The sequence below is a fragment of the Rosa rugosa genome, chromosome 4 (genome assembly GCF_958449725.1).
Source record: "Rosa rugosa chromosome 4, drRosRugo1.1, whole genome shotgun sequence".
Classification (NCBI taxonomy): domain Eukaryota; kingdom Viridiplantae; phylum Streptophyta; class Magnoliopsida; order Rosales; family Rosaceae; genus Rosa; species Rosa rugosa.
This window is the reverse complement of record NC_084823.1, coordinates 1,306,804-1,334,674: the sequence shown is the minus strand read 5'-3', so window position 1 is coordinate 1,334,674 and position 27,871 is coordinate 1,306,804. Positions and strand designations below refer to the sequence as shown.

Below are 27,871 nucleotides of genomic sequence, written 5' to 3'. Positions count from 1 at the left end.
GAAACAAAAACACATTCCCTGCCATTTTATGAAACAAAAACACATTCCCTGCCATTTTTATCAGGAAAACCATAATTCCAAAATGGGGTGTAGTAGCAAACCATCACAATTACATAGAATCCAATAAACAAGTAAAGATTTAAATTACACATAAACCTGAAGAACAATAATATAGCATCTTCTAGCATTAGCATCTAATACTCAGTTTCCAAACTTGAAAACCAAGTCTACAGATTGATTGTTTCGACGTCCAAAGCCACAAACTAGACAAACCCGAATACACACAAAACACTACTGCAACGGTCAATAATCCTAATCAGCTTGTGCAAGACTTGAGAGCCTGCAAACAGATACTAAACAAGTATCAAAAATATGATAGTGACGAAACTCTTAATTATATGATAATGACGACAGATACTAAACGAGTATCACAATACGATAGTGACGAAATTCTTGATTATATGATAGTAAAAAGAATTATTGAGTATTGACATATACGGATTCTATCTACTTGACACCTGATTTTTTTTTTTAACCCCATGTAACCCATACAACTATAGCCAGTAAACTTCTGTATATGATTTGAGCATTATGAGCATTACTTGGTTCTTAAAATCGCTACAAACAAGACTCAAAGGAGTAGCAAACTTTTAGAGTTCTGCAATATTTAAGCTAGTGATGACCATACAGGACAACGTCTTAGCCAGTCAACCATGGCTATACAGAGGAATCAACAAGATATTCGTATCAATTCAATCTATCCGGTAATCTTTTGTTTTCTCAATGCAAGATTAATTGGCAGTTTACCTAGGCTAGTGAACCAAAAGTCAAAGCAAACAAGCTCTAATTGTAACAATCCAAGACAAAAACAAACTTTCCTCTTTCTGGATAAAAAACTCTAATGGATTCACACCAAGTTAAAATAAATGTAAGTTATTATCCCAAAATGCAGTTCGTGCAAAATAAAACAAGTAACTAATATAATAACTAGCTATCCGTAGGACAATAAAAGTACCAGATAATACCGCACTACACAACAATGAAAAGAAATCAATTTATTAGGTTTCCAATAATGAAACAATTTATTCAAAGAAATTTACAAGTAGTTTTCTGAATGAACTGGTTTAATGAAGTTGCTTAAAATGGAGTCCTCCTCATAAGAACTTAAACCCAAGATAATGCGAGTGAAATTTGAAGGAACAACTTTCAGCATAACATAAAGACAAAATGAACAAGTTATTCAAGAAAATCTACCTGTAAGAACTGTTAAAGCTACATTAGAACAATTTAGTTACATCGGTTGCCAATGCAGTGGTAAAGCAGTGTTAATGCGTGAAACCCACAACAGAAAAATGAGGTTTCAACAATTCATGATTTCGAAACAGACTTATGTGCAGAATTTGTAGGCAAATTTCATCAAATGATTCAACAATTCAAATCAATTAGGCAGATGAGATTACCTGTACACTGACTTAACTGCATGACGTAGCTGCCACAAGTAGTTTACAAAGTACAAGCTTCAACAGCTGAGACTCGAACATCAATCCTTTCAAGCAGTTTGGTATAAGAAAGATCCAGTTGGTTGTTCAGAAGTTCAGTTTCATTATACCCTATATTGCCACCGTCCCCAGTGCAACCAACAGCATCAATACCTTCAAGTTGAATGGTCTGACCAAAGAGTTGAAAAGAACTTCTTCCGACCTTTGTCGAGTTGCAGTTTCGGTTCCCATCAAGTTCCATGCCAAAGGAATGTGGACTACTCTGGCTATCTGGTGATAATTGATCAGACTGTGGACTTCCAATGTTCAACTCAGTTGACACCCTCTTCAACCTTGGCACCATGTTGTTGTTGCCAAAGGAATTATAGGTGCACATCCGAGGAGAATTTTCATTTAACAAATGAGATACATTGGATACACAGAATAGATCTTGCCTGGCTCCCTGCATGCCAGCAGGAAAAATGTTATAGTTCAACAAGGAAGCATTGAATTGCCCCATTGTTGAATTAGCTGCTCCGGTTATAGGTATCATGAATTCTTCCTCTCCATTTCTCAGCAGCCCAGGATTCAGTGGAGCTCGGAGTCTCTTTGTTGGGGGAAATACAGTATGAAGCGAAGGTACAGTATGAAGAGAAGGTGTTGATGCAACAAAGTCAACTTGCCATGGGCTCACCCTCTTAGCATTCTGCAGAACTTCAGGTTCATCCCATGTAACCTATTATATAGAGATCGTTAGATAACTAAATACTAGGCATGAACTATAAAACTTAAATTAGTATATGCTAAAGGCAATGAGTTCAGCATATGACAAAATGTAAAATTTTAAAACATCCGACGGATATTTCTACAGAAATATTCTACCTATATATAAACAACTACAGGTAGAACTGTTGTGTGTGTGCATTGTTGTGTTAGCATGCCTGATATAATAGGTTACTCTTAATCTCAGGTAGAACTGAATGTGAAGCATCGAAATTCTGGTTTGCTAAACTGTGAACAGTCTATAGGGAAACATTTTGAAAGGGCATACTCTCAACTCTCGAACACAACATTCAATGGATACTTATAATCTACAATCTGAATCAAAGGTGTCTTCACATGGTTATTTCTTTTCAGAACAGGAAGTTTGCTCTTTCCTTTTTTTTTTCTTTCTTCTTCAAGACCATACTGATTTTAACACAAATGATATCAAATATTTGAACAGGCAAGGCCGCAGAAAAGTTGGTGCAATGCATATATTATCACAGAGGTATCGATCAAGTAACTCGTTCAATCCCACTTCTCCTCCAACATTTTTTATACAAGTTAAATGAGCCTAACCTATTATAAATCATTCAAAACAAGCAACTATAGAACAATTCAGGCTGAGTTGCTTTATTAAAAATCAAATATTCTCATTAATCCCAGAAATCTTAACAGTAATATTGCAACAAGCATAAAAGATAAAAATCAAAGCCACAACAGTAGTATCCTCTGGAATACAATTAAAACATAATAACTGATCAATTCATAAATGAAATCAATCATTGAAAGTCTATTCCAAATCAATCATTGATATTTACAGAAAACTACATCCAACTGGATCTACATTACAGTAAAATGTGTCATATAAACATCAATGAGTTTCGATGAGAAGCTAATAACAAGTGCAAAGCAATTGCCTCTACATTTCCCTTGACTCAATCAGTTGTTAATATAAATTCAAAGCCAAAAGCTGAGGAGAGAAATGAAATACCTGAAGCATACGCCATGGGGATCCCTTCCAAGGCCCATTCTCCGGAACAAAGGCCGAAGACAGAGTGCCCTGAAACCAAGTCATCCTGGAGGAGTCATCAGTCTCCATGGCCATCTTGACTCTCATCCCAGCCGTCCAAAACACCTTCAATGCCTTCTCCACCACCTCTGCCTTCACCACAAAGTCGGCCCACCCAGCTTTCGGATAATACACCACCTCAAACGCCATGTCCTGCGCCGCCATCTCCGCAGCCTCCGCCACAGCCGCCGCCGAAAGCTTAGTCTTAAAGCCGTCACTTCCAGAACCTTCCTCCTCCGACTTCAGCCCAATGTGAGAGCTCCACCTGCCGCAATCGCCGCCGGCGCTCGCCCTCATGGTCCGCCTTACCCCGACGTACATCTCCCCACCTCTGGAGCTCCTCATGAACACCACAGAGTCGCCGGCGACGAGCATCTTGTGATTGACGAACTTGCTCCAGCCGGTGGTGAGCAAGTGCCTCCGGGGAGTCCCGCGGTAGATGTGGCGGAAGTCCCAAACGCCGCCGTGCAGGTCGGTGACGGAGAGCGTCTGGACCGGCGGCTCAGCCTGGTAGTTAAGCGGCGGGAAAATCGAGTCAGCACAGAACCTCGGGACAGAGAAACCACCGCCATTGTTAGCATCGGAAGGAGTCAAGATCTTAGCGAACGACACCACCCTATCGCCGCCATCGTCGTCCTCCTCTCCCTCCTCCGCCGCGGCGGCGGCGCTGAGTTCGCGGTGGTGAGGGGAGAGTCCGGAGTGAACAGGATGGAGGAGGAGCTTGGCGAGGACCTCGTCGGTGGTGGGATCGGCGAGGAACTGGACCGCGGCGATGCGGCAGAGAATGAGAGGCTTGGAGAGGACGAGAGGGGAGAGAAGAACCGGAGCGGAGGAGGAGGAGGTGGTGGAGTGTTCGAGGTGGCCCTGGGGGAAGTAGTAAACCCTAGAATGGAGAGTGGGGATGGTGACGGAGTTGCCGGCGCAGGCTCGCCAGATTTTGGGGTCGATGGAGACGAGCTGCGACGGCGGAGGCGGAGGAGGCGCGTGAGAGTGAGAGCGAGAGCGAGTGTGACGGTGAGAATTGGGAGGCATAGTGTGGTTTTGGGATTTAGGGATTTGAATGGAGGAATGAGTGAGGGATTGTGAGAGAGTGTGTGTGTCTTGGTTTTTCAGAGAAAGAAAGAAAATTGAAGAAACTGTCTCTGTCTGAGTCTGATTCAGCAGCTTTATTTATATTTTTAATTTTTGTTGTTTAATTAATTAAGTAAGTAAGTAATTAAAGAAGTAGTAGTAGTGGGTTAAAAAAACTCGGCCTCTTTGTGACCGACTGTGCCGTCTTCTGCTTCTGTCAAATTACGGTTTTCACACACTTCTAAACGTAATCCACCACCTGAAATTTATGTTGTCAGATTGCGAATCGGAATTAATTGTTATATTTTTTTTATCAATAGAATGTTTGATGGTGTGGTTTAGAAGTTCGAACAAAGGAAAAATTGGTGACGTCGTGTAATAGAAGAGAAAAGAACATTTACAATACAATAGGACAATCCTGTAAGTTGTATTTGTCACTTGTCAGATTGTGATTAGGATTGTTTAATTGCGTGTTGACGTGTTGTTTTGACAACATGCACAGTGTTATGATATGATAATAAATCATTACATTATGACAATTTGTGTTAGATGTAGTTACATATAATACAACTTTCCGTTTAATTTATAGACTCGTAATAAAGGTTCAAAGTACGCAGCGACAATGTCTTATCGATCGACAATCAGACAACGTAACGTAGTAATAATACGACAGAGTAATAAAATCGTAAGTCCATTTATTAGGTTGATAAATCCATTAGATTTGTTATATGCTCTGGGGGTTCAATTAATGGGAGTTGTCAGAGAATCCTATATAGGGCCATGGAGCAAGTACCATTTTTTTTTGGTCATATGCAGCAAGTACCATAACCATTGCTGTTCTACATCTTTGTCCCTCTCCCTCCCTGTGCTTGACATCACCTTTTCTATTGGAGTGGTACTTGAGTGAAATGAATAGTAAATAGACTGGAATTGGTGGTTGGTGAGTCAGTGACTGAGTGAATGCCACTGAAAATTTGACACTGACACTGAGAGTGAGAGAAGTCAACCATCAGGTTTGTTTGTTAGGATATTTTTCTTATTTTCTTTCTGTTTTTGGTTTTCTTAGGGATTGCAAACGTAAGCGGTTTGAACGCCAATTGCCGACCTCAAATTGGTTGGCTACTGTTTCTTTGAATTGAAACTTTGACTGTGCAGTCCAATTCAGATAGAAATTTTCGAAAAACCCGTTATGGTTATTGGTGTTTGTGTTGGTCTTAATTAAGTTCTTAATTAAGGGATCTCATACGAATATTAAGGGGCGTGGCACGGACCGGATTTTCCTGCCTTCATGTCGCGGTCGGCATTTGTTATTTTCTCTGTACTAAGACCCTCGTTTAGTCACGTTTTTCTATTTTGCCTTCACATTTTGTGATAAAACTTATCTCTAATTAGAGATACAAGGCAATCGGATAATTGAACTATTAACTAATGTATTACCTGCAAAAGAGGTGGTCAATGACCTCTTCGTATTAAATCTTTGCCCTGTTTTGATGTGAAACTCGAGATTGGGGTGGTGTTCAAATTTGAATATAGTATATTTGTGATTGAATTCTTGAAACTTGTATCTGAAGTGAAAGAACCACTTTGCAATATGAGACTAATGGGATCATTATCTATCTTAAATATTTTGAGAAATCATGATTTTTTTTTAAGAATTTGACTACTATCTCACCGTTTTGTTCAACACCAATTTTGAGATCCAAAGGACATGGAGGCGGCTAAATCCCATACTTAGCAAATTTTGTAGGTTCCCTCTTCTTTGTCTTCGAATTTCTACTCCACTCATAATCAACGCTTATACTATACTTCGTGAGTCTTCTTCGTAACCCCTATAAACATAATGTTCGTAGATTATGTTTTTCCTTGATTATATTAAATTTGTAGATATAACTCTTAAATTTATTACATGAGTGACATAACTACATATGTTTGGACCATGTTTTGTCAAATACAATGACATGAGTGTCATTGTTGTTGGCACCTTTTAGGTGAAGACAAGACGCTTGACCCCAACATAGATAATACCACAACCAAAAAATATGGGGAACTTTTAACTTGTACGCATCATCCACTTTGACCAGAAGAAAATGAGGTGGATGAAGTTTAAGAATCACATTAATAATAAATATTGAACATTGTTTTAAAGAATTGGAGTGATGGAACCTAATACATTAACTAATTGCTTTCGGAAACCTGGGGAGCCATTGGATTAGAGAAGATAATTGAGTTACAACCCGACCATGGTTGAGCCTGTTCTACTTCTTTGTCAAGAACTCTTTTAGGTTTGATAAGATTGTGTAGATGTGATTCAATTGGGATGATGCAAAACCAACCCTAAAATGAGGATATAGGCCAGCGTGTTTTTCATTTGATACGTATATCAGATTGATAATTTGGAATAAATAAATAAATAAGAAGACATTGATAAAGAAACCGTTCTTATCTTATGAAACTTGAAAGTCCCCACATATAGGTGCTATGAGCATGGGCGTAGCCAGCCAAAGTTGAGGAGGATCAACAACCATTGGTTGACATAGTAAAGTTTGTGACCATATACATTTCGTCTAATGCTTCCACTCTGATCAAAACTTGCCAATCATTGCTCTTGAAGTGACATTTTACCGCTGTATAACCAACCTGATCAAGTTAATATTCATTGTAAGACCAGCTAAAATTTTATCTTTAACAAGTTTGTGGATAAGCTTCATAAACATTATACATTTGCTGTCTAGACCATTCAATGCGAATATACGATTACACAAGACTCGCAAAAATTTCCGGGCATCCGAAATATTCATGAATCTTCTTGGTGACATGGGTTTGTTACAGAAGTCTATAATCAAGAACGCTGACTGATAAGCTGCATTAACCCATACCAGACATAACACAACCCATTTAAAACTACCATTCTGAGTGCATGCTATGTGTTTGTAGAAAAGTCAATGACAGATCTAGATGAAAAGCAAATACCATTCGAGATACCAAAACCAAAACCAGAGACAAGACAACATTAAGGCTCAACAACCAAAACTTTGAAAATGAAGTATGAACATTATTATCGAAACATATAACAAGAACAAATAAGTTCATCTCAAACAAAAACGCAATTCATAACAGGGGGCAGGCCAGACAAGCCCAACCCATCAACTCCCCCTTTATTTCCAGACAAAGACAACTAATACCTCATTATTCAAGAGGAAATAAAATAAGAAAACACAACTAATACTCCATACTAGTAATCAAGCAGCAAATAATGCAAGCGAGCATGTTAGATATGCCATTCACTCCTCTTCTGTCTCCGACTCAGCACTCTGGAGCCACTCAATGAAAGGCTTAATGTTCTTCCAAATCTGGGAGCTTTTTGCCTTGCCGCTTAAGCCTTGCTGATACCACTTCATAATATACTCTTCCTCCAGCACATCTTCATCATACAGTGATTTCAAAACCAAGGCCACCTCCTTTGTAGCATCAGGGTTCGCCTTATCACAGAAGGACTCAAGTCCACGCAACAAAGTCAGCTGAGAGCCCTCGGCTATAGTTGCTTCAGAAATGTACTTGATCTTCTTGGTCACCTCCTTGGAGAACCCCTTTCCAACACCTTCAAAGAGAGCTTCAAGTAAGGCATCCATTTTCTCTTGGGGAGTACCAGAAAGAGTACCCAAAAGGGTTTTGAGCTGACTGCTATTGCTCCCGGCTTTCAAGGATTGTTTGATCTCATCAACAAGCTTCCCATGGACATTATCAGCACCATTCTCACTCTTAGCCTCAGCTTTCTTTTCACGCTCTGGAGACTTTGGTGGAGATTTTTTCTTCTCTTCTGTGGTAGAAAGCATGACCATATCAGCAGTAGCAGCACTCAACTGCTCCTCGATTCGCTTCTTGGCTGCCTCTATGGATGTGTCTGTCTGCCACTGGACATCATCATCATCGTCTTCAGCGGCTTGGTCAATCACATCTCCGTGGCTCCGAGTAGGGGAGTGATCCTCATCCGAACCGGTGGTTTTCTTCTTGCTTGATACTTTGGAGCCAGAAGTGCCTTTCTTTCTTGCTGCCTCCTTCTTAAGCTTCTTTTGCTCCTCATCAGCAGCCTCCCCTTCCTTAAGCTGCTCTTTGTCTGCCCTCCTCATGGCTTTCTTTTCTTTGGCAGACTTCTTCTGCTCTGGAGGATTCTTGAGGATAAAAGTTGTAAGCTTGTCCCTCATGTCAACATCAGACACAAACCCACATGCAGCACATTTGAGATTGAGCATCTGCGTCTTAGTGATGATAATCTCAGTTTCAGGGTTCCCACAGCCATAGCACTGCACATATTTCTTAATGAAGTTCTCAAGAAGTCCAGCAAGCTTTGCAGTGTCATGAGCACCATTCACATGGGAAGTTCCAGTCTTCTCATCGAACTTTGACTGTGCTCCAAGCTCACAGCCAAAATACTTGGTGGTATAAGAAGCAGGTCTAGCCAAGGCCTTTGCGATTTCCACCATGTTAACCACATTAGTCTTGATGCCATTTCCTCTACCTTCAATCTTAGTTATCATCCTTGGCATCTTATACCTGTAGAAGGCATCATCACGGTTGGAAGCACCAATGTTCTGTAGAGCCATCTTCAACAAGGGTATGACAGAGATGATGAATTATAGGAGAAGGGCTCCTTTATCAGATAAGTCGGCAAAGGGAACAGGTTGCATAAAATGGCAACCAAGAGAGTGAGCGTTATTGCCTTCTAATGATCCAAGATGGATGCATTCAACTTCACCAGCAGTAAATCTGTACTTTTTTCTAGTAGGACAATACTCACCAAGCAATCCGATTGACGACCAATAGAGAGAGGCCCGTTCAGACATAAAATAGGGTACAAACTTCACACACTCCACTTTGACGAAATGCAATGTAGCAGAATGAACTGCCAACTTCCTGCAAGCAAATAATAAAGGTACTCAGCAAAACACATTCCAAGGAACAATACAATTCATCCGCCAATAAAAAGGTTTCACTTGTATAATCATTGAAGGCAACAGAATATAATTAACATTCACATCAACTCCGCAATCAGGTAAGTTAAGAACGATTAATTTCCAGTGTACGTAAGAATTCTTATTTTCATTTCACATTACATACAATCAAATACATTCACACACAAATAAGTATAGCTGACTGTAAATAAGAGTCCGACTTTCAAATAAACAGCACAGTTTGCGCAATGCAAATAAAAAACACTAAATCAAAAGAAACTCAGTCATTTTCTGATTCCAGGCGTCCATGTATCAATAACAAAAAACCTAGATGTTCATGAACCCTAGAAACAGATTTCACAACTTCTAGTACAATAAGTAAACCCTCTTGTATATCTTTCATGAATGGGAGCTGCGCAAAACACACAAACAAGCATAGCCGACTGTAAATAAGAGTTCTGATTTTCAGATAAACAGCATAGTTTGCGCAATGAAAATAAAAAACACTAAACCAAAAAGACACCCAGTAATTTTCCAATTCCAGGTGTCCATGTATCAATAGCAAAAAAACCTAGAGGTTCATGAACCCTAGAAACAGGTTTCACAACTTCTATACAGCAAGCAAAAACCACAAAACATACAGACTTTATATATAGTTATATATATACACAAACAAAAAGATTCAGAGTAATCAACACGGCTCTCATAAGAGATACGAAGCTTCATGAAATTCCCTGGGCAAATAAATTATCAAAAACCTAACGAAAAATCCAAGGTCAAAAACACGAACGAATTTCATCTATCGCAAATACAAATCCATCAATACAAAATAAACCACAACGCGTATTAATTCGAACGAAAATAAACAAGCGAGCACCGAACAGCTATAGATCTACACAAACAACAACAATCCACAAACATCGCACGAAATCTAATCGGAAAACGAAGCTCCGGTTAAACAAATCTCACACACAGTCAAAAACAACAATCGGAGATAAGGAAATTGACGGCATCAAAAAGAGAGAAGCGGAGACGACGATACCTGATGGTATTGGAGACGGAGGAGGAGAAGAGAGAGAGAGAGAGGAAACCCTAGAGTGGAGGAGGATGAGGATGTTATCTGGTTATGCTTTGCGTCTTGGGCGAGAGAGAATGGAGAATGCACGCAATTTATATGCGGCGTTGGGTGTGGGAAGGTACGAGTAGGGCTAACTCACCGCCTTTTATTTACTATATTTTTATTTTTATTTTCTTTGCCAACCTGTTGTTTTACAAATTTCACTGCGGGAAAAATTATTTTTACTATTTCCATTTTTTTTGTTTTTTTTTTTCAAAAGTTATCTCACAAAATTTCAAAATAAAATTTCCTCTTTGCATGGAGAGAAAAATATAATAAGATGTTATCTCCTTCTTTTATTTTTTGTATCGAGATCACACTGTTACTTAACGGCTTTCTATAGGTCCAAAGAATTTGAATCCAGGTGTGGGGGTTCCACACTTAGAGGTTCTTACCGACTCGACCAGTTGTGGTGGTTAAGATATTTTCTACTTATTTAGGTTCTTATCTAGGAAACCAATTGCCTCGATGACAAGCTACGAATTGCAGAAGTCGTAATCGAATAGATAGATTTGTTTGGCAATAACTTTATTCGTAATTGATTCTTCAAGTTGGTAATATAACTTAATCCTCAAGATGATATTGTATATTATACATATGGGCCTGTAGAAGATTTGATGAAAAGAATAAATTTTGTGCCTTTCCGATTTAAATAGTGCATTATTCTACACTAAATTGTGACAATTTGAATGTTTGGATTGAATTAGTCTTTCTAAAAGGCGAAACAACATATCCTCACCTAGGTTCCAAATTCTAAAAGAATCTCAGATTCTCAAGTCGTATCCCAATTCAGCGATTGTCAGCTTCTCCTTTTATAAAATTGGAAGATGGAACTAAAGGGAATTTAGAATCACTGCCATTAACAGCAGTTATATACTTCCATATTTGGAGTGATTCTGAATCATTAGAAAGTAGTAATAATAAGCATAAAGGGGACAAATTCCATTCGTATGATTATGCTTCTTCTATTTCTTTTTTTCCTTCTTTTTTTATTGTCTTTTGACTGTTTAGATAATAAATACCGATCGTATGCATAGAAGGTGAAATACAGGTGAAATACACATCCGTCGATTGAAATAGCTGAACTGTTATGAGTGAACTTCAATTCAATCAAGCAAGCAGGACCAAATAATGATGGTAGGTAGCACAGCCTGTATGCATTGAGACTAATATTTGGCACCATTAATCCCATCAAATGTAGAATCACAGTTGAGAAATCTGAATTTGCTGATATTAGCCACCGAAATATTGACATTTGTTTTTTCTCAATCAACTTCAGCAAACATTATCTAGACCGTATGCTTTAGTCAGTGAAAATCAGGGCCAAAAGATGAAACCTCAGAAACAAACAATAAAAAAATTTAAGAGTCAATGTGGCCATACAAGACTGATCCAACACTCAATTGAATGGAGCATCAACCATCGAAACATGCTTGATATAATCAGTTCAATCAATCAAAACTTTTATTATGAAAAAAACAAAAAGAGTTGCTACCTAATGCATAATTGCATACTCCAACTTTCCACACTAACTAAACAATAGGGAAAAAATGTCACAGTAAAACCAGACTACAAGAACACTGTGTAATTAAGTTGCCTGATTGAACTATGTCATCATCTAGACTAGAATTATCAATCCTTTGTGAGGAGAAACCTGACGGTCGGAACTCTCAACATATTACATTGTCTGCCACGCATCTTCAAACTGCAGTATGATAATCATCTATTGTTTCTTTCATTCCATCTAACTGTGACATGACATATTCCAGTTTCTTGCAACAGATCTCGTTAGCTATTCTTGAACTGTAATCACACTTCTCAAATGGACGGTAATCACACGCACTTTTGATTTCATCCCGCAATGCCATTTGAATATCCTGATGATTCAACAAAGAAATAAATATTCCTAAATCCTCATCCCCAATTTCCAAAACCACGAGCAAAAAGCAAAATTTTAAGAGTAAGAATAACCTAGCCGTCAGCTAAGCTAGCACCCCGGACCAAAGGTCACTCACATTTTCCCCATAATACCATAACTCCCTAATAACACAAATGTACATTGAAACCAAGATTTGTTAATACTTGAAACAGATTTCCAGAATGAGCATATTCAGATTATGGAAGACGAACTTTGATCAATTGCATGAACTGGCGAACATGGTTGTTGATGGACTCCCTTCTGGGACCAGTAGGGTTTGCAAGCTCGTCCATCACACTTGCGGCCAGCTCCAAAACCTTCACGATTCTCTGTCAAAATTAACCAATCGCAGTCAGTCGCTGCCCCAGAAAAGCAATCTAATTTCAGTAATCCTTACCTTCTCCACAGTTTGAAGCCTCTGCAACGACGTGTTTTGGGTCTGTGAATCCATGGCATTTGATTGAGCTCAGTTGAAGGAATGACCGACTCTGAGAAACCAGAGAACAACTGGGATTTGAAGAATGAGGAAGAAGAAAGAATGAACTTTACCGCCTTTAATTTACTATCTTCTTATTTTCTTCGCCAACCTGTTTTTTATTTCCATTTCAGAGAAAAAAAAATGTCAACTAGACAATTTTACAGCGGGGAAAATTGGTTTTACTATTTTTTTTTTTTTTCGAGTTATCGGACAAAATTTCAAAATAAAATTTTCTCTTTGCATTTTTTTTCTGAGAGAAAAATATAATAGAAGTCGTGATCGAATAGAAAAGTTTATTTGCTTAGGTGGTGGTTATTATCTAGGAAATTAGGTTATTATCTAGGAAACCAATTGCTTCAAAGATAAGTTAAAAATTACAGAAGTCGTGATCGAATAGAAAAATTTATTTGCAAATAACGATATCACATATGAGTAACTGAATCCTCAAGTTGGTTACAAAATTGAATTCTTAAGATGATATTGTATGTGTATTATACATATGGGACGGTAGAAAATTTAATGAAAAGAAGAAACTTCGCACCTTTCATGGGAGAAGATGAAGTGGCTTTGTGAGAGATGATGATGAACTAGTTCATGGGAGAAGATGATCAACTAGGTGGTGGTTGAGGTGGATTTGGGGAAAAATAGGCAGTTTATATAAAAAATTAAGACAAAAAAGATTGAGTAGTGTATTTAATATATAGTTGGTGACGTGCGAATAAAATTCCCCCTTTTTTTATTATCTCTTGACTGTTAGATATCGATCATGTGCATATCAGGTGAAATACACATCCCGTCGATTAAAATAGTTGAACTGTTATGAGTGAACTTCAATTCAATCAAGTAAGCAGGACCAAATAATGATTGTAGGCAGCACAGCCTGTATGCATCGAGACTAATATTTAGCACCAGCAATCCTATTAAATATAGAATCACAATAGGGAAATCTGAATTTCCTGATATTAGCCACCGAAAATATTGACATCTTTTTTCTCGGTCAACTTCATCAAACATTCTCTAGACCATATACTTTAGTCAATGGAAATCAAGGCCAAAAGATGAAACCTCAGAAACAAACAATAAAAAAAATATTAAGAGTCAATCTGGCCATAGAAGACTGATTCAACACTCCAAAAACAATTGAATAGAGCATCAAACATTGAAACATGCTTGATATAATCGGTTCAATCCATCAAATATTTTATTAATGAAAAAAAGAGTTGCTACCTAATGCATAATTGCATACTTCAACTTTCCTTATGGGAACTACAAGATGGTTATAAGGAAGAGTCCATAGTTCATTCATCTGTTGGCCTTTGCCCCAAAACTGGAATGTCTTCATATCGTTTCTGCACTAACAAGAAAACATAATCTTAGAGTATCTGAATGTTGTAAACCATATTACAACCAAAGAAAGAATCTCAACTGCATAGTACGTATCTGCATACAATACATGTCCTCTACAAACATGTGATATGGCTGTGGTACTCAAAGCATCACAGCCCAAATCATTAAATTTCCTCTACAGCATGCAAGTCGATCTTGCTTCAATAGTTCAATACATGTACATCCAGATCCAATTACCATCGAATCATGCCTATGATCTAATACTATGCAGAACCGCGAGGCATGGGGAAAATGTCAGAGAAAAACCAGACTACAAGAACACTGCAATTAGTCTTGTTGTGGTCAGATTTACATCCTCCGCTTGAAATCATTCAATCCAAATGGAGCCTAACGTTAGGAAGAATATGTAAAACTGACACAAACAGTATTTACAATCAAATTTCCATCCAAAATCACCATTTAAGCATCTAAACCATAAAATAAAAGATAAAAACACGAACACGTACATACATTTCTTGGAGCTCCTTTTCACGGACATCAAAACATATTTTTGCAAAACGGAAATGCATAATAGTATATATATATTGAGCAAATGCATGCAAATCACCGAAAGACAATGAAAACTTCAAAATAATTGACGTACCCCAACGTTATTGTACTCCCACAGCCGATGAACTCCATAATCCACAGCCTGAAACCAATGCATAAGAATTCAGCAAACATTAATAGTTATTCTTCTCTCAAATTGTAGATTATTGAATGCTGAGCTCACAATAAGACTTAGTTGGCCCCAGTCTCAAATCAAGGAAATTCCATTTCAGATTTATTAGCAACCAAGCAGAAGAAGGAGCCTAACAAAATTGGTTACGAGAAGAAACCCTAATGTAAGGCTGACCCACCCGTTCACCGAGGAAAGCGCCGGCAATGACGAAGGTGACGTAGACGGAGTTGCGGCGCATGATGACCCTGTAGAGCCCTTCGAAGAGGCCTCCACCGGTTCGTCGAGGTGTTGAAGCCATAGCAATATGAATCAAGTCTCTTCCTCCTTTTCTTTTCCCTTCTTTTTCTGATCTGTATGTAGAAGAACTATGATGAAGAGTATCAATTAGGAAAAATAGATAAAAATAGTTACAGTCGTCAACCAAATGTTAAATAGGTATACATTTTTGCTCGAATGTAAATTTTTTATCTTGGATTAGGTGGTCGGACCACTAAATTTATCTAACTATTCAATAAAAAAAAAATGAGATGTATAACATACGCCATTTTTTCTAAAACTTCAAGGATGAGGGCCACAATCTTTGCTCGATCCTAAAAATTTTACTTGGAGAAAATCTTGGATAATCACTAGATTGCTGTGAGTCGTCTGACGGTCTAATACAACAATGAGACATACTACACAGTACACACACCAGTTTTTTTTTAACCCTTGAACATGTATTGATTTGAATGTAGTTAAGAGATAAAAGAAACATTCAAACTTCAAATAAATAATCTTAGCCATTAGAGCTACAGGCTTCACTTCATGTAAGCGACTGGTCGAACAAAACTTTTGAGGGGTAGCATAACTTGACAAACGCTCCTAAGCTATTAAGTCATCGTTCTGTGAGTTCTTAGAAAGGGGTTTTGAGAGTACAAATTTTCATTAGGAAGGATTATTCAAATAGTGTTTCGGTAGTGCTTTTGCAGCAAATGAGGACTTGCTGAGTAACATAAAAGAATATATGAGATTTATCATCTGACAAACAACATTGTAAGGTTGGATTTACCATCTGAGGAACAAGTAAGATTCAACATAAAAAAGAAAAGAAAATCAAAATGTAACAAAAATCTCAGCAGCAATCCTACTTCCAACATTTGGAATTTATCTTAGTGCCTCCTTATTTAACTGCTCATCACTAAAACCATAGGGAGAAGGCTGTGAAGGAATTGAACAATTTCAAAGCCCACATCTAATTCTTATGTGCTTGATTGATTAAATCAAAATTATCAAACAAATGACCACAATATTTTCACAAGACAAGTATGAGAAATGGATCCAAGAGAATGTCAAAGACTGCATAATTATGCGTCTCTTATTGCTGCATTCAACCATATCAACCAGAGGCTGTTTTCTTCTGTTGGAATATGACAGCAAATACTGGAACAGCCACACCAATGCTGAAGGCAGTGAACACTCCAAGGCTCATCTTCAAACCCTGGTGCTTCATCATGTCCAAGTTATACATGTGTTTGGAATGCATGTAGAATGGTTCATCATGGCCATGTCCACCCATCCTCTTCACTCCAGTTGAATGGAACCCCCTACTTGCTGCGAAAACACAATAGCCACTCCTACTTAGTACATACGATGAAAAAGAACAGCATTTAAACTTAAATGAATCAATAAATCATACGTTTAAAAGCTAGAGTTTTTAATATATGCAAAGATTCACTGTGGCTTTGAACATTCACTCTCCAATTACAAGGTGGCAGCCTTTTCTTTGGCAATAAGACTTTTACCAAAATTATCTATGGGGATGCTTCACAGAGAATGGTTTTCTTTATGCACATTACAACATAATAAATTAAGCATTAGATACAACCCCAAGAAACTCACTGACTATAATTTCACCCATCCAATTTACAGATAAAATACTCGTCCACATTTAGGGAAAGTTGAGCCAGTGCCTAGCAATTTATAATCCAGTAAGAGAGAAATAGTTCATCAGTACATGGTAAGAAGTATAATGATTTAGGGCAATTCCCTGAATTTTAACATGAGGAAGAACATGTTAACCCTCGATTTTGCCCCATAATCACGTATTGACCGGGTGAAGTTAAGCCCTCACACACACTTTCTCAAAGCGAGAAGCCATTCGGAACGGCCAAAACTGATTTGCAAAACACATAACCAGGATGATAGAGATATCTCTAAGACCATATTTGCATAAAAGAAAAGAAAATCACTTTCTTAAAGTGAGAACTCATTTGAAATGGCCAAAGTGGGTGACATAAAGATATGTGTAAGACCTTTCTTTCACACAAGAACAAAGAATACACTCTTACAAAACAGAAAAGAAAGATATTACTTTCAGTTTTCTGTATGCCCGCGTGGCAACACGAGCGCCATCAGAGACAGTTCGCTCAGTTCTTTGAAAGGCATAACAAAGGACAAGCCCTGTGACTGCGTAACCATGGGCTGAGAAGTACATGGGGCATGGTCGTCTTTTTTCTTTCAAACTCAATTACTATTTGTATACCACATCGCATAATTCATCTAACTGTGAATGCTTTCATCTTAACCAATCCACAGCAATTCACTCACAATGCCATGAACTAGGATCACTCGACAGCTAGGTCAGATTGGAGAATGTGTATACTGTCAAAGGGTAAATGACCGCAGAACTGATTCTCTGGTGCAAAATGTTCTTCATTTAGATAATGAAACCATTCCATTACTACCAAATAGACATTATATCTATTACGCTATGGACACATTCATACAGAAGTCCGCAAGGGAAATGCATAATAGCATCACATCTATACAGTTTCCTATTCATCATATTTTAACATCTGAACTTCAACAATTCAGTTGTATTCTTAGTAGTACATCCAGACTCGGTGGATTTTTCACTTAGCAAGTTGAGCCAGTGCCTAACAATTTATAATCCAGTAAAAGGGAAATAGTTCATCGGTATGTGGTAAAAAAATATTAAAATTTAGGGCAATTCCATGAACTTTAACATGAGGAAGAACATGTTAATCCTCGATTCTGCCCCATAATCACGTATTGGCCGGGTGAAGTTGAGCCCTTGCACACACTTTCTCAAAGCGAGAAGCCATTCGGAACGGCCAAAACTGATTTGCAAAAACATAACCAGGATGATAGAGATATCTCTAAGATCATATTTGATTAAAAGAAAAGAAAATCACTTTCTTAAAGTGAGAACTCATTTGAAATGGCCAAATTGGGTGACATGAAGATATGTGTAAGACCTTTCTTTCACATAAGAACAAAGAATACACTCTTACAAAACAGAAGAGAAAGGAATTACTTTCAGTTTTCTGTATGCCCGCATGGGAACACAAGTGACATCAAGGCAGTTCACTCAGTTCTTTAAAAGGCATAAAAAAGGAGAAGCCGTATGACTGTGTAAACATGGGTAGAGAAGTACATGTGGCATGGTCGTCTTTTTTCTTTCAAATTCGATTACTATTTATATACTACATGGCATAATTCATCTAACTGTGAATGCTTTCATCTTAACCAATTCACTCACAATGCCATGAACTAGGATCACTCGCCAGCTAGGTCAGATAGGAGAATGTGTATACTGTCAAGGGTAAATGACCGCAGAACTGATTCTCTGGTGCAAAATGTTCTTCATTTAGATAATGAAACCATTCCATTGCTACTGATTAGACATTATATCTATTATGCTATGGACATTCACGAAAGGAATGCGTAAATAACATCACATCCCTTCAGATTTCCTATTCATCATATTTTAACATCTGAACTTCGAAATTCAGTTGTGTTGTTAGTAGTACACCCTGGACTCAATTTATTTCATCTATAAGCTTTCACTTAGCAAGGAAGGCGTAAACAGTACAACTGTAAACACTACTTACACGGGACACCATATTCAACTGTTTTCTCTAGAGCTTATAAATATTACAACATTATGCAAACACTTGCTATCTAAAACATACAGTGGAAGCAACCAAAATAAGCAACAGAAGACATCAAAATAACCTGATTTCGACAGCGGTGCCTCTGAAGACATCAAGACCTTGGCACAGGTCCTCATCCCACTGCTCAAACTCATGATTGCAAGAACTAAACAATATCTGCTACCGATAACCTGCTTCACCAGAAACACTCCTTGAATCAAAAAAGAGAAATAACATCTCCACAAACCAGAATTTCAATAAATTGCAGTCAAAATCTTCGAGTCCGAAACTAATCCAATTGATTTTTCTATGAGTAAAAATAAAAATCTCATAGAATAGTCGCCAAACTCAGTTCTTAAAAATTGGCCGAATTAAATGATAAACATGGACAGATCTATAGGTATAGTCCGATCCGCAACAGTCATTGAGCTCCGATAATCGAAAACAACAATTACTAAATTTAAACCAAAATTAGTGATTCAACGATTCAAATAATGAAGCGTGAAAGCAAGAAGGGATGAGCGAAGGGGAGAAGAATGTAGAAGAAGAGAGGTGAAATGTTTACCTTGTGGAAATGATGGAACCCTAGAAACTGAGCAATGCGTCGAGATGATTCGAGATTTGGACTTGGGAGAGGGAGCAATTAAAGAACCGAACCACGGTGATTGAATGGGTTGGCCGAATTGAAGCCCAATAGGTTTACGGGTTGGGCCTCGTTGGTAAATCTCTTTTGAGCGGGTTCTTGATGCGCCAAATTCATCTTCTGGATGTACGCCAACATAAATTTTAAAAATAATTATCATTTTTAGCAAATTTTGGGAAGGAAAAATTCTCAAATGGTATCTCTATTTTCCGCAATAAGAAAAAAAATAGTATCTCTACAATCGCCAACCAAAAAAAAATGGTACCCGAAAGAAAGGTTCTTCTTATGGATGTTCAAATGGGTGGTAGTTGCATCCATATTTCTTTCTCTAAATATTTTTTGTTATAAGGAGGTCGTAAAGAGACCTAAAATGAAAAGAAAAGCTAAATTATGACAAGTCTAACAAGGGATCTAGGTCTAGAAACTTTACAAAGATCATCAAAAAAAGCAATAGCAGCCTGGGGAGGAGGGAGTACATCCATATTTCTACTCAAATTGAATATGTGATGCCCACATGTGATGCCCACATGACTCTTTTGTTAGACAGTATTTTACAGAGTCATACCAAAAAAGCAAAAGATAGTATTTTACAGAAGAAAAAAAATTTGGATACAAGTTTAACCATTTCATTAATTATATGGTATCATTTTGAGAATTATTCTACTCTTCATAAGTGTGCATGTTAAATTTATAGGGGAAATATGGCAGATAGAGATATATTATAGGTATCTTTACTATGTTTTGTACATTAGAATAAGTTACATTTTTGTGTTTGTTTAGTTCTATGGGAACAACTTAATTAGTCCCAAAATAACAGAATAGCACGATAATTAAGAGAGATAATTAACACTTAATAAAGGAATAAAGGTTAAGTTGACTAAAAAAAAATGCAAGGACATAATTAGCCAGAGGAATAAAATGCAGCCAGTATCATATATGTAATTAGATAAGCTCCAATTAGTAGACTGTGCATGAATTAGTAATGCCATTTGCTACTTTGCTTGGAGTACGTTGCATTAATATTAATCTCGCAAATATGTCAAACTTGAGCCTAATTAATCATGTTTGGTCATCCACGCATCGGGGCCAAGTGGAGACTAAATGAATGAAGTAAATGGGTTGCCATGCTTATAGGGATTGTTAGTTGACTCATAGAAACTTCCTCTTTTCATTCCCCCCTCCCCCCCCCCCCCCCCCCCCCCCCAACTGTTTGCTCGTACTAGTTAGTTAGAAGTAAGTCGTTATCGTGACCAGAAAATGTGTTACTTGCTATGTCTGATGACTTGGTCAAAATGTTAGTAAGAGGTAATCTACTTCCCCTTTTCTTGTGGTACCAACTTGAGTTCATGGTCAAGCCTAAAAAAACCTCCATCTCTGTGGAGAGAGAAAAACTCGGACTGCTTCCTTTGGTCTAGGGTTGAAAATTCTTCTCTCGTCCGGTGGCATTCGGGGTCGGCGCCAGTCTTGACTCGTCGATGAGGAGCTTCTGCCGGACAGGTGATGTGTTATAGTCCTTCGACCTTTTAGGATTGTTGGCCTGAGGTGTTCAACAGGCTGGTTGGCGTTAGTTCTCCAAAACTCTGCAGCGGTACTGGAACGTCTTTCTCCAGGCGGCGGCGATGGCACCGTCGAGTTCGTTGGTGGCTAGTATGCGGAGATTCCGAATCGACTTGGAATCTGGTCTGGCTGGAATCGAGTCTGGTTGCCATGCTCTGGTCAAGCAGCTTCTCGGTGATGGCATCGTGGTGGGGACAACGGTTTCCTTGAGTCATGGTCGCGGGGTGCACTTGCGGCAAGGGAGGAGTGCGCTTGCGGTGGCAGTTCCGATGGAGGGCAGGTGAGGGTCGTGCACAAGGAGGGGATGGAAATTGGGCTGGACCGGCTGTTTTTGGCCTAGGGTTTTGATATTCCTTTGGGTCTGTTGGGCTCCAAATTAGTTAGATTTTTCTTTCTAAGTTATCCCCTATTTTTTTAGGGACCATGCACATTTTTGTTGTTTATGTGCCTATTTACTATGTATGTTCATAGTTCATAGGCTCGCTGAATAAATGAGCACTGGTTGTCTAATGGGTGGTACTAGCATACCACGTCCTAAACTTGCCCTAGGATTGGCAAGAGAAGGTATGTATTCGTGCCATTCTGGCTTGAGATGAATGAATGATTTTGGTTCAAAAAAAAAAAAAAACTTGAGTTTATGATCTTGAACCTCCTCATCCTATTTTCTTTTTAAATAAAAATATATAGAAGACATAGTTATATACTCGCTTATTATACTTGATAAAATTGACAAAGAAAAAACCCACTGTACGTATATCAATATCAAACAATATGCATGAGTGAGATTTTTTTTTTTTTTTTGAAAAATAAATTTTAAAATATTTTCGACAAATATTGTTGTGAATGACAATGATGTTAGATACTAAGTTAAAACACCAATGCATGTATCAATCAAATAATCGAAGTCACATCTATATGGAGGGACAAATGAAATGACACTTGATACACTAAGAACCGCCACAAGCCTTCATCAATGAGCCATTCTTCTTCCTCCCTTATTGTCCCTCTTTGTTCGATTTGCAATGGAATCACAGATATGCTCATATGCAATAAATATTCCTCCTCCTCCATCGGTTTTCTTCATTAGAGGGATTAATCGGTGCAGTGTTAGTGCCAGTTTTCAAATTTCTACAATTAATGAGCACGGTTTCACAGTCAGTAGTGACCAAAACCCCAACCAAAGGAAATTGAGTCCAACCCTACCTATCCAAATGAATTTATTAGATTGGTGCTTACAGTGCACTTGAGCGGATAATAGAAACAAAGAATGTTCATCAGGTCAGTAATTACGTTTACGTCTAGATTGATATAATAGAGCAAAATAAAAGACATCCAACTCAAAATTTTCTTTTTAGATTTCAGGGTGATTGACAAAGAATTCAGTAATGTGTAAGTGGTATGTTAAACAAATATAGTATAGTATAAACATTATCTTATGATAAGCATCAATTCAATTTTTTTAAGGCATTAATGTAAAAGCATAGTTGTCATCGCTAATCAGGTCAAATACCCGATGTCCGACCAAAATTGAAGTCTTCAAGAGATCCTCCAGCCAGAATGGTAGTATTGAAACCATATATATAAACAATGACCTGTTGAACATGTGTAGAATAGCAATGAATGTATCCAAAACTCTAGCCATCCCATACAAATTGAAACATGTTATTTACTTTTGAGAAGACAAAATGCCCTAATGGTATTTTGTCATAGAGTACATGACAAAATATTAGCATGTTGTAGAAGCGAATGAAGGGCTTGTTAATTACTTAATTTGATAGGGCACATACATGCTTCACTTGCATCTAAACTTGAAGTCCTCCTTTGGTTTGGTTTTGCATTACAAGATCAAATGTCTTTTCTTTCAACATTCATACAACAAAAAATGGGAAAAATGACACATAAAAGAGAAAAAAATGAAAGATGACATTCATTTCTAACTATAGGGTTGTTGAACACCAAAAATCCGCTCGTCAATACTATATCATAGGAAAAATGACACATAAAAGAGAAAAAAAATAAAAGATGATATTTCCTTTCTAACTACAGGGATGAACACCAAAAATCCGCTCGTCAATATTATATCTAACAAAAAAAAAACATTCCGAATAATTTAGTCGTTGATCGTGCTCGTGTATTTTCAAACAAACCTAATTTTTCTTTTTTTTCTTTTCTTTTGAAAATTTTTTTCTTATGAGATTCACGTTTTTTTCCTTCTTTAGTCAAAAAGACTATTTTGCACTTTAATTCAACGTACTAAACAGGGTCCAGATGGTCCACTGGTCCAAAAAGTCTCTTAACAAGTCCAAAAAACGGGTCGGGTTACTCACCACGAACAAAGAAACGGATCTTTGACGAGTGGCGTAACTGGCGGGCACAGACAAAACGGTCGCCGCAGCCAAACCCCCACAGGACATAAAGTCGCATCCGAAATCATAACGCCGTTGCCTAACGGAAAATTCCTCGCCTTGTCCAAAAATCATGGACCCAAAACCACGCCTAAACTCGAAAGAAATTTCAAAAATGAGACCCCTATAAATCTCACTGTCTCTCTCCATTCACTTTCAGCTTCCTCACAACTTCTTCTTCTCTCTTTCTTCTCTTTCTCTCTCTGAAAGAACACGCAGGGAGTATGAAGAACCGAAGCTCCAGCAAGATCTCCGCAAAATGGATTCCCATTTTCTGCATACCCTCTTTCTTTCTCGGCATGCTGATCACCAGCAGGTATACTCATCTTCATCTTTTTAATGATTTCATTGTGAGTTTCCGGGTTATGTCTAGTCGAATTTTGGGTTTTGTTGGTGACCGTCTGAGGTTCTTGGTTTAGCAGAATGTGGGCAGTACCTGAATCGAACGGTCAGCTCATTTCGACTCGTCGTCAAGAGCAAGAGCTTCAAATTGTATCTGAAGATTGCGAAACTAAGAAGGTAATGATTTTATTGGTCTTAAATGAAAACCCTTTTGTTTGGATTTTGGTTTTCTTTCTAAAAGAAGCAAAATTTGTTGCTAAAGAGGTGAACTTTGTTGGTTTTATACAGAAGCTTGGACAAGAGAAGGATGTGATGAGCGAAATCTACAAAACCCACGAGTCAATTCAGTGAGTACAACAAAACTTGAGCTCTAGTTTCTTGGATTTGGGTTGCTTTGTATTGGTTGCAGTTATGTGAGTTTTGTGTACTGATAACTTTGGGTACTTATTTGCGGAGGCACATCAGATCTCTAGACAAGCAAATGGCGTCAATTCAGATGGAACTAGCGGCAGCTCGGAGTTCTAAAGAGATGGGGGTCTCTGATGACTCCACCGCCACGTCAGTATTGCAGAAGGACAATTCAGCCAAGAAGAAAGCATTTATTGTTATTGGAATTAACACTGCTTTTAGTAGTAGGAAGCGGCGAGATTCGGTTAGAGAGACTTGGATGCCTCAAGGTATTATAGCTTTGTTACTCTTCTTAATCTATGTATGCATAAGATCCTAGTGGTTTATGTGGGCTTGATTGCTGGAATCGTGTCAATTGTTCTGCCAGGGGAAAAGCTACTACAGTTGGAGCGTGAGAAGGGGATTGTTATCCGTTTCATGATTGGCCACAGGTATTTTGGCTTCACCTGTTCTTTTCCATCAAGAATTGTCATGATATAGTTACATTTAAGTTGTGTAACTGCAGCCTGTGCAATGAAATTTGAAGAGGAAATCCTTACATATGCATGTGCACCCTTTACTTTATTTTTCTTAATTTCAACCCTTACTTTAGTTTTAGTTCAACATGTCAGATATTGAGATTTTCAATATAATGTGAAACCTTGTATTAGATGCAGTATGATCCATTGGTAGCTCATTTCTAGGACAAGTTCTGCATCACATGCTTCCCCTAGTTTAGTTTGAAGTCATCATTTTTTATATCAAGACTTGCAATGGGGTTTATTTTTCTGTTGCTTATATAGCACATGAAGTATGATCTACTGTGAAAGTTGGTTCTCATGATGTCACTGACCAATCTAATGTAACTATGACCTGCCATTTTTTAAGAAGAGGAACTCGGAGAACAGGAAGATATCTGGATGATGTTATATCTAATAATATACACCACACCATGTTTATTTATTTATCTATTCTCATGTATGATATGCGTATGATATTATCAGCACTCACAAAATGTTTATAGATTCGTTATCGAAAGGATGTTCTTTTTTCGTTATGAAACTGACCTCAGTGGTATCTGTGCTATTTACACAGTGCAACATCCAACAGCATTTTAGATCGAGCCATTGATTCAGAAGAATCTCAACACAAGGATTTCCTCAGGCTGGTAAGAGAGCTGACATAAAACTTTGTATCCATGGAGCTATTATACCATAAATCTGTTCTGAGTCTTGTTTTGTACTGAAGGAACACGTTGAAGGTTATCATGAGTTGTCTGCCAAAACAAAAACTTTCTTCACCACTGCAGTTGCAAAGTGGGATGCTGATTTTTATGTCAAGGTGGATGATGATGTACATGTCAATTTGGGTATGGCCTATTGCTGCATTGCTCCTATTTCCTTTTTTAGTAGTAAAAAGATATGAATATCATTACTAAGGATGAGTTTCTTACCTTTCTTGCTTGGACAGGCATGCTAGCTTCAACTCTTGCCCATCATCGTTCAAAGCCTAGAGTATACATTGGCTGCATGAAATCTGGACCTGTTCTTGCTCAAAAGTAATTGTCCTGAGCACTTACATTGATGATAGATAATACTACTCTGTGATTCTCACCAAGCCTTAAGGGGAGGAACTATTAATTCTAATATGTTTCTTTGTTCTCTAGGAGTGTTAAGTACCATGAACCAGAGCACTGGAAGTTTGGTGAGGCGGGAAACAAATACTTCCGACATGCAACTGGACAGATTTATGCAATCTCCAAGGATCTAGCTACATACATCTCCATTAACCAGTAAGAATATGTTGTTTTATATTAATTTTCTTTCAATTGCTGATATATCGGACCATATGTAATCACATCTGCAAGACTGTTTGATGGTGTTCATATGATTTCAATTTTTCTTTTATACTACGTTCTGCAATGATTGAAGTCCTGGGACACACTGTTTTTTTGTTGCAGACCCATATTGCATAAGTATGCCAATGAAGATGTGTCTCTTGGTTCGTGGTTCATTGGTCTTGAAGTTGAACACATTGACGAGCGCAATATGTGTTGTGGCACTCCACCAGGTACTTTCTTTAGCACAGACTTGTGATTAGTGAAGGTCTTCCATCCAACTTATAATAAATGAAAAGAATAAAAGGCAATGTTCATATGGACCCACTCAAGAGATTTATGGTGATATATTTGCGAGCAATTTTGCTCTCCTGTATGAACAATACCACTTTGGGCCATCAGATGTCCCTGGTTTCTACTTGCAAGGAACCTTACTGTTAGGAATATGATGTTTACCCAGAGCTCATTACTTGTATCTGAAATTTACGGATGTGACGAGTCTATATATTTTTTGAATCTTGTTTTTAATTCAGTTGAATCTTCTGCAGATTGTGAGTGGAAGGCACAGGCAGGTAATGTGTGCATTGCATCATTTGATTGGAGCTGCAGTGGTATCTGCAAGTCAGTGGAGAAGATTAAATTTGTTCACGAAAAGTGTGGTGAAGGGGATGCAGCTGTTTGGGGTTCATTGTTCTAGATCACTTCCCTTTGTAGGGTCTTTGCTCTGAAAACAAACAAGTACATACAAACCGTTCAATTGTGATCACATCAAATGCAGTAACAGTATTGAGATTATAGTGGAGGTGGACATGTCCAAGATATTGCTTCTTTGACTGTCAGGGAAGACTTGACGAGCCACTGCTCAAGTTGTGCCGAAACTGTTCATCTGAAGTGTTGACGTGAATTTGAAGACACCATTTGTGTTTCAATATGTCTTCCGATTGTAATTCAGCGAGGTAGGATATAAGGGTATTTATACAAATTAATAGTTCATTTATTTTATTACAGTTTTACATAGGGTGAGATATGTTGTTATGTATTCCGTCCTTCCACTGTTACAGTAGAATTACTAATGTAATGCACAAAATAGAAACAACATTGCTTTCGCTACATTTTTCTTGTTATGTGATGACACTGAGATTGATGGATTTCCTATTTCTGAAGTTTTGAAAGTTTGAAACATGGATGAGCTCTTATGCCTTCATTAGCACACTTGAGCAGAACAAGGGGCTATCAAATTATCAATAGCTTCTGATGAGAACTGATGGTTTCAGATCAGACCAGATTTTGTTAGGGTATTTTCGTATTGATTGTCGAGTTGACACTCCGATTTGATGAAAAATGGAATTAAAAAACATGCAATAATGATTGTTCTTTGGGCTCATGAGAATGCAAAACACGAAAATAATTTAACTTGTCTAGCATGTGAGATAACCTTAAAAGATGATTTGAAAGTACTTGCTGAAAAGTGAAAATTGACAACCTGAGTCGAATCGACATAAACTAGAAAATATATGCACAATTTAAAACTTTAAACATTAGAGTGTACATCGTCCATCATAGAAAAAGTCGATGAATTTCATTTATAATAATTTATCTTGTGCTTAAGGAGAAAAACCAAATATACACTTCACAAAACACTATCGTTGAATTCGATTTGGATTTGAATTGTCATGTAATCAAAATAAGACGAGCACCAAATTTGAATGTCACATAATATTATTGTTTTAAAAAAAAAACAGAATACATACAACAAGATCATATGAAAAATATATATTTCCGGATCACCACGTGTACCATGATTTATAGCAAAGAATTACTGCAGTCAAAAAAAAAAAAAAAAGTTCTTGTA

General features: G+C 37.7%; 6 protein-coding genes across 9 annotated transcripts; 1 reads left to right on the top strand and 5 right to left on the bottom strand.

Moving 5' to 3' along the window:
* Positions 1-24: 24 nt before the first annotated feature.
* LOC133745385 (auxin response factor 17-like) lies at positions 25-4,444 on the bottom strand. The gene is made up of 3 exons (XM_062173445.1): positions 3,235-4,444; positions 1,461-2,214; positions 25-340 (listed from the first exon to the last, which is right to left on the bottom strand). Exons 1-2 carry the CDS (start codon positions 4,342-4,344, stop codon positions 1,504-1,506), a joined length of 1,821 nt encoding a protein of 606 aa, XP_062029429.1. The 5' UTR covers positions 4,345-4,444; the 3' UTR covers positions 25-340; positions 1,461-1,503.
* Positions 4,445-7,414: 2,970 nt separating this feature from the next.
* Positions 7,415-10,519, bottom strand: LOC133742596 (probable eukaryotic translation initiation factor 5-1). Its single transcript, XM_062170283.1, has 2 exons — positions 10,375-10,519; positions 7,415-9,294 (listed from the first exon to the last, which is right to left on the bottom strand). The coding sequence occupies exon 2, from the start codon at positions 8,982-8,984 to the stop codon at positions 7,665-7,667; it is 1,320 nt and encodes a 439-aa protein (XP_062026267.1). The 5' UTR covers positions 8,985-9,294; positions 10,375-10,519; the 3' UTR covers positions 7,415-7,664.
* A 1,423-nt stretch (positions 10,520-11,942) lies between these two features.
* LOC133707288 (mediator of RNA polymerase II transcription subunit 11-like) lies at positions 11,943-12,944 on the bottom strand. Its single transcript, XM_062132849.1, has 3 exons — positions 12,765-12,944; positions 12,580-12,696; positions 11,943-12,326 (listed from the first exon to the last, which is right to left on the bottom strand). Exons 1-3 carry the CDS (start codon positions 12,816-12,818, stop codon positions 12,150-12,152), a joined length of 348 nt encoding a protein of 115 aa, XP_061988833.1. The 5' UTR covers positions 12,819-12,944; the 3' UTR covers positions 11,943-12,149.
* A 987-nt stretch (positions 12,945-13,931) lies between these two features.
* Positions 13,932-15,313, bottom strand: LOC133707110 (cytochrome b-c1 complex subunit 9-like). Its single transcript, XM_062132649.1, has 3 exons — positions 15,092-15,313; positions 14,836-14,883; positions 13,932-14,194 (listed from the first exon to the last, which is right to left on the bottom strand). The coding sequence occupies exons 1-3, from the start codon at positions 15,209-15,211 to the stop codon at positions 14,144-14,146; spliced, it is 219 nt and encodes a 72-aa protein (XP_061988633.1). The 5' UTR covers positions 15,212-15,313; the 3' UTR covers positions 13,932-14,143.
* Positions 15,314-15,931: 618 nt separating this feature from the next.
* Positions 15,932-19,567, bottom strand: LOC133746035 (uncharacterized). The gene is made up of 3 exons (XM_062174193.1): positions 19,414-19,567; positions 18,931-19,039; positions 15,932-16,503 (listed from the first exon to the last, which is right to left on the bottom strand). The coding sequence occupies exons 2-3, from the start codon at positions 19,001-19,003 to the stop codon at positions 16,289-16,291; spliced, it is 288 nt and encodes a 95-aa protein (XP_062030177.1). The 5' UTR covers positions 19,004-19,039; positions 19,414-19,567; the 3' UTR covers positions 15,932-16,288.
* A 4,002-nt stretch (positions 19,568-23,569) lies between these two features.
* On the top strand, positions 23,570-27,182 carry LOC133746047 (beta-1,3-galactosyltransferase 7). Of its 4 annotated transcripts, none has more exons than XM_062174203.1 (11): positions 23,570-23,769; positions 23,873-23,972; positions 24,084-24,142; positions 24,252-24,472; positions 24,571-24,634; positions 25,278-25,350; positions 25,431-25,551; positions 25,653-25,740; positions 25,849-25,974; positions 26,143-26,252; positions 26,568-27,182. In XM_062174203.1, the coding sequence occupies exons 1-11, from the start codon at positions 23,678-23,680 to the stop codon at positions 26,714-26,716; spliced, it is 1,203 nt and encodes a 400-aa protein (XP_062030187.1). In that variant the 5' UTR covers positions 23,570-23,677; the 3' UTR covers positions 26,717-27,182. The 4 variants fall into 4 exon arrangements, with proteins under 4 accessions (XP_062030187.1, XP_062030189.1, XP_062030188.1 ...); XM_062174205.1 differs by having other exon boundaries at positions 23,572-23,769; positions 24,261-24,472; XM_062174204.1 differs by having other exon boundaries at positions 23,573-23,769; positions 23,876-23,972.
* Positions 27,183-27,871: the final 689 nt, after the last annotated feature.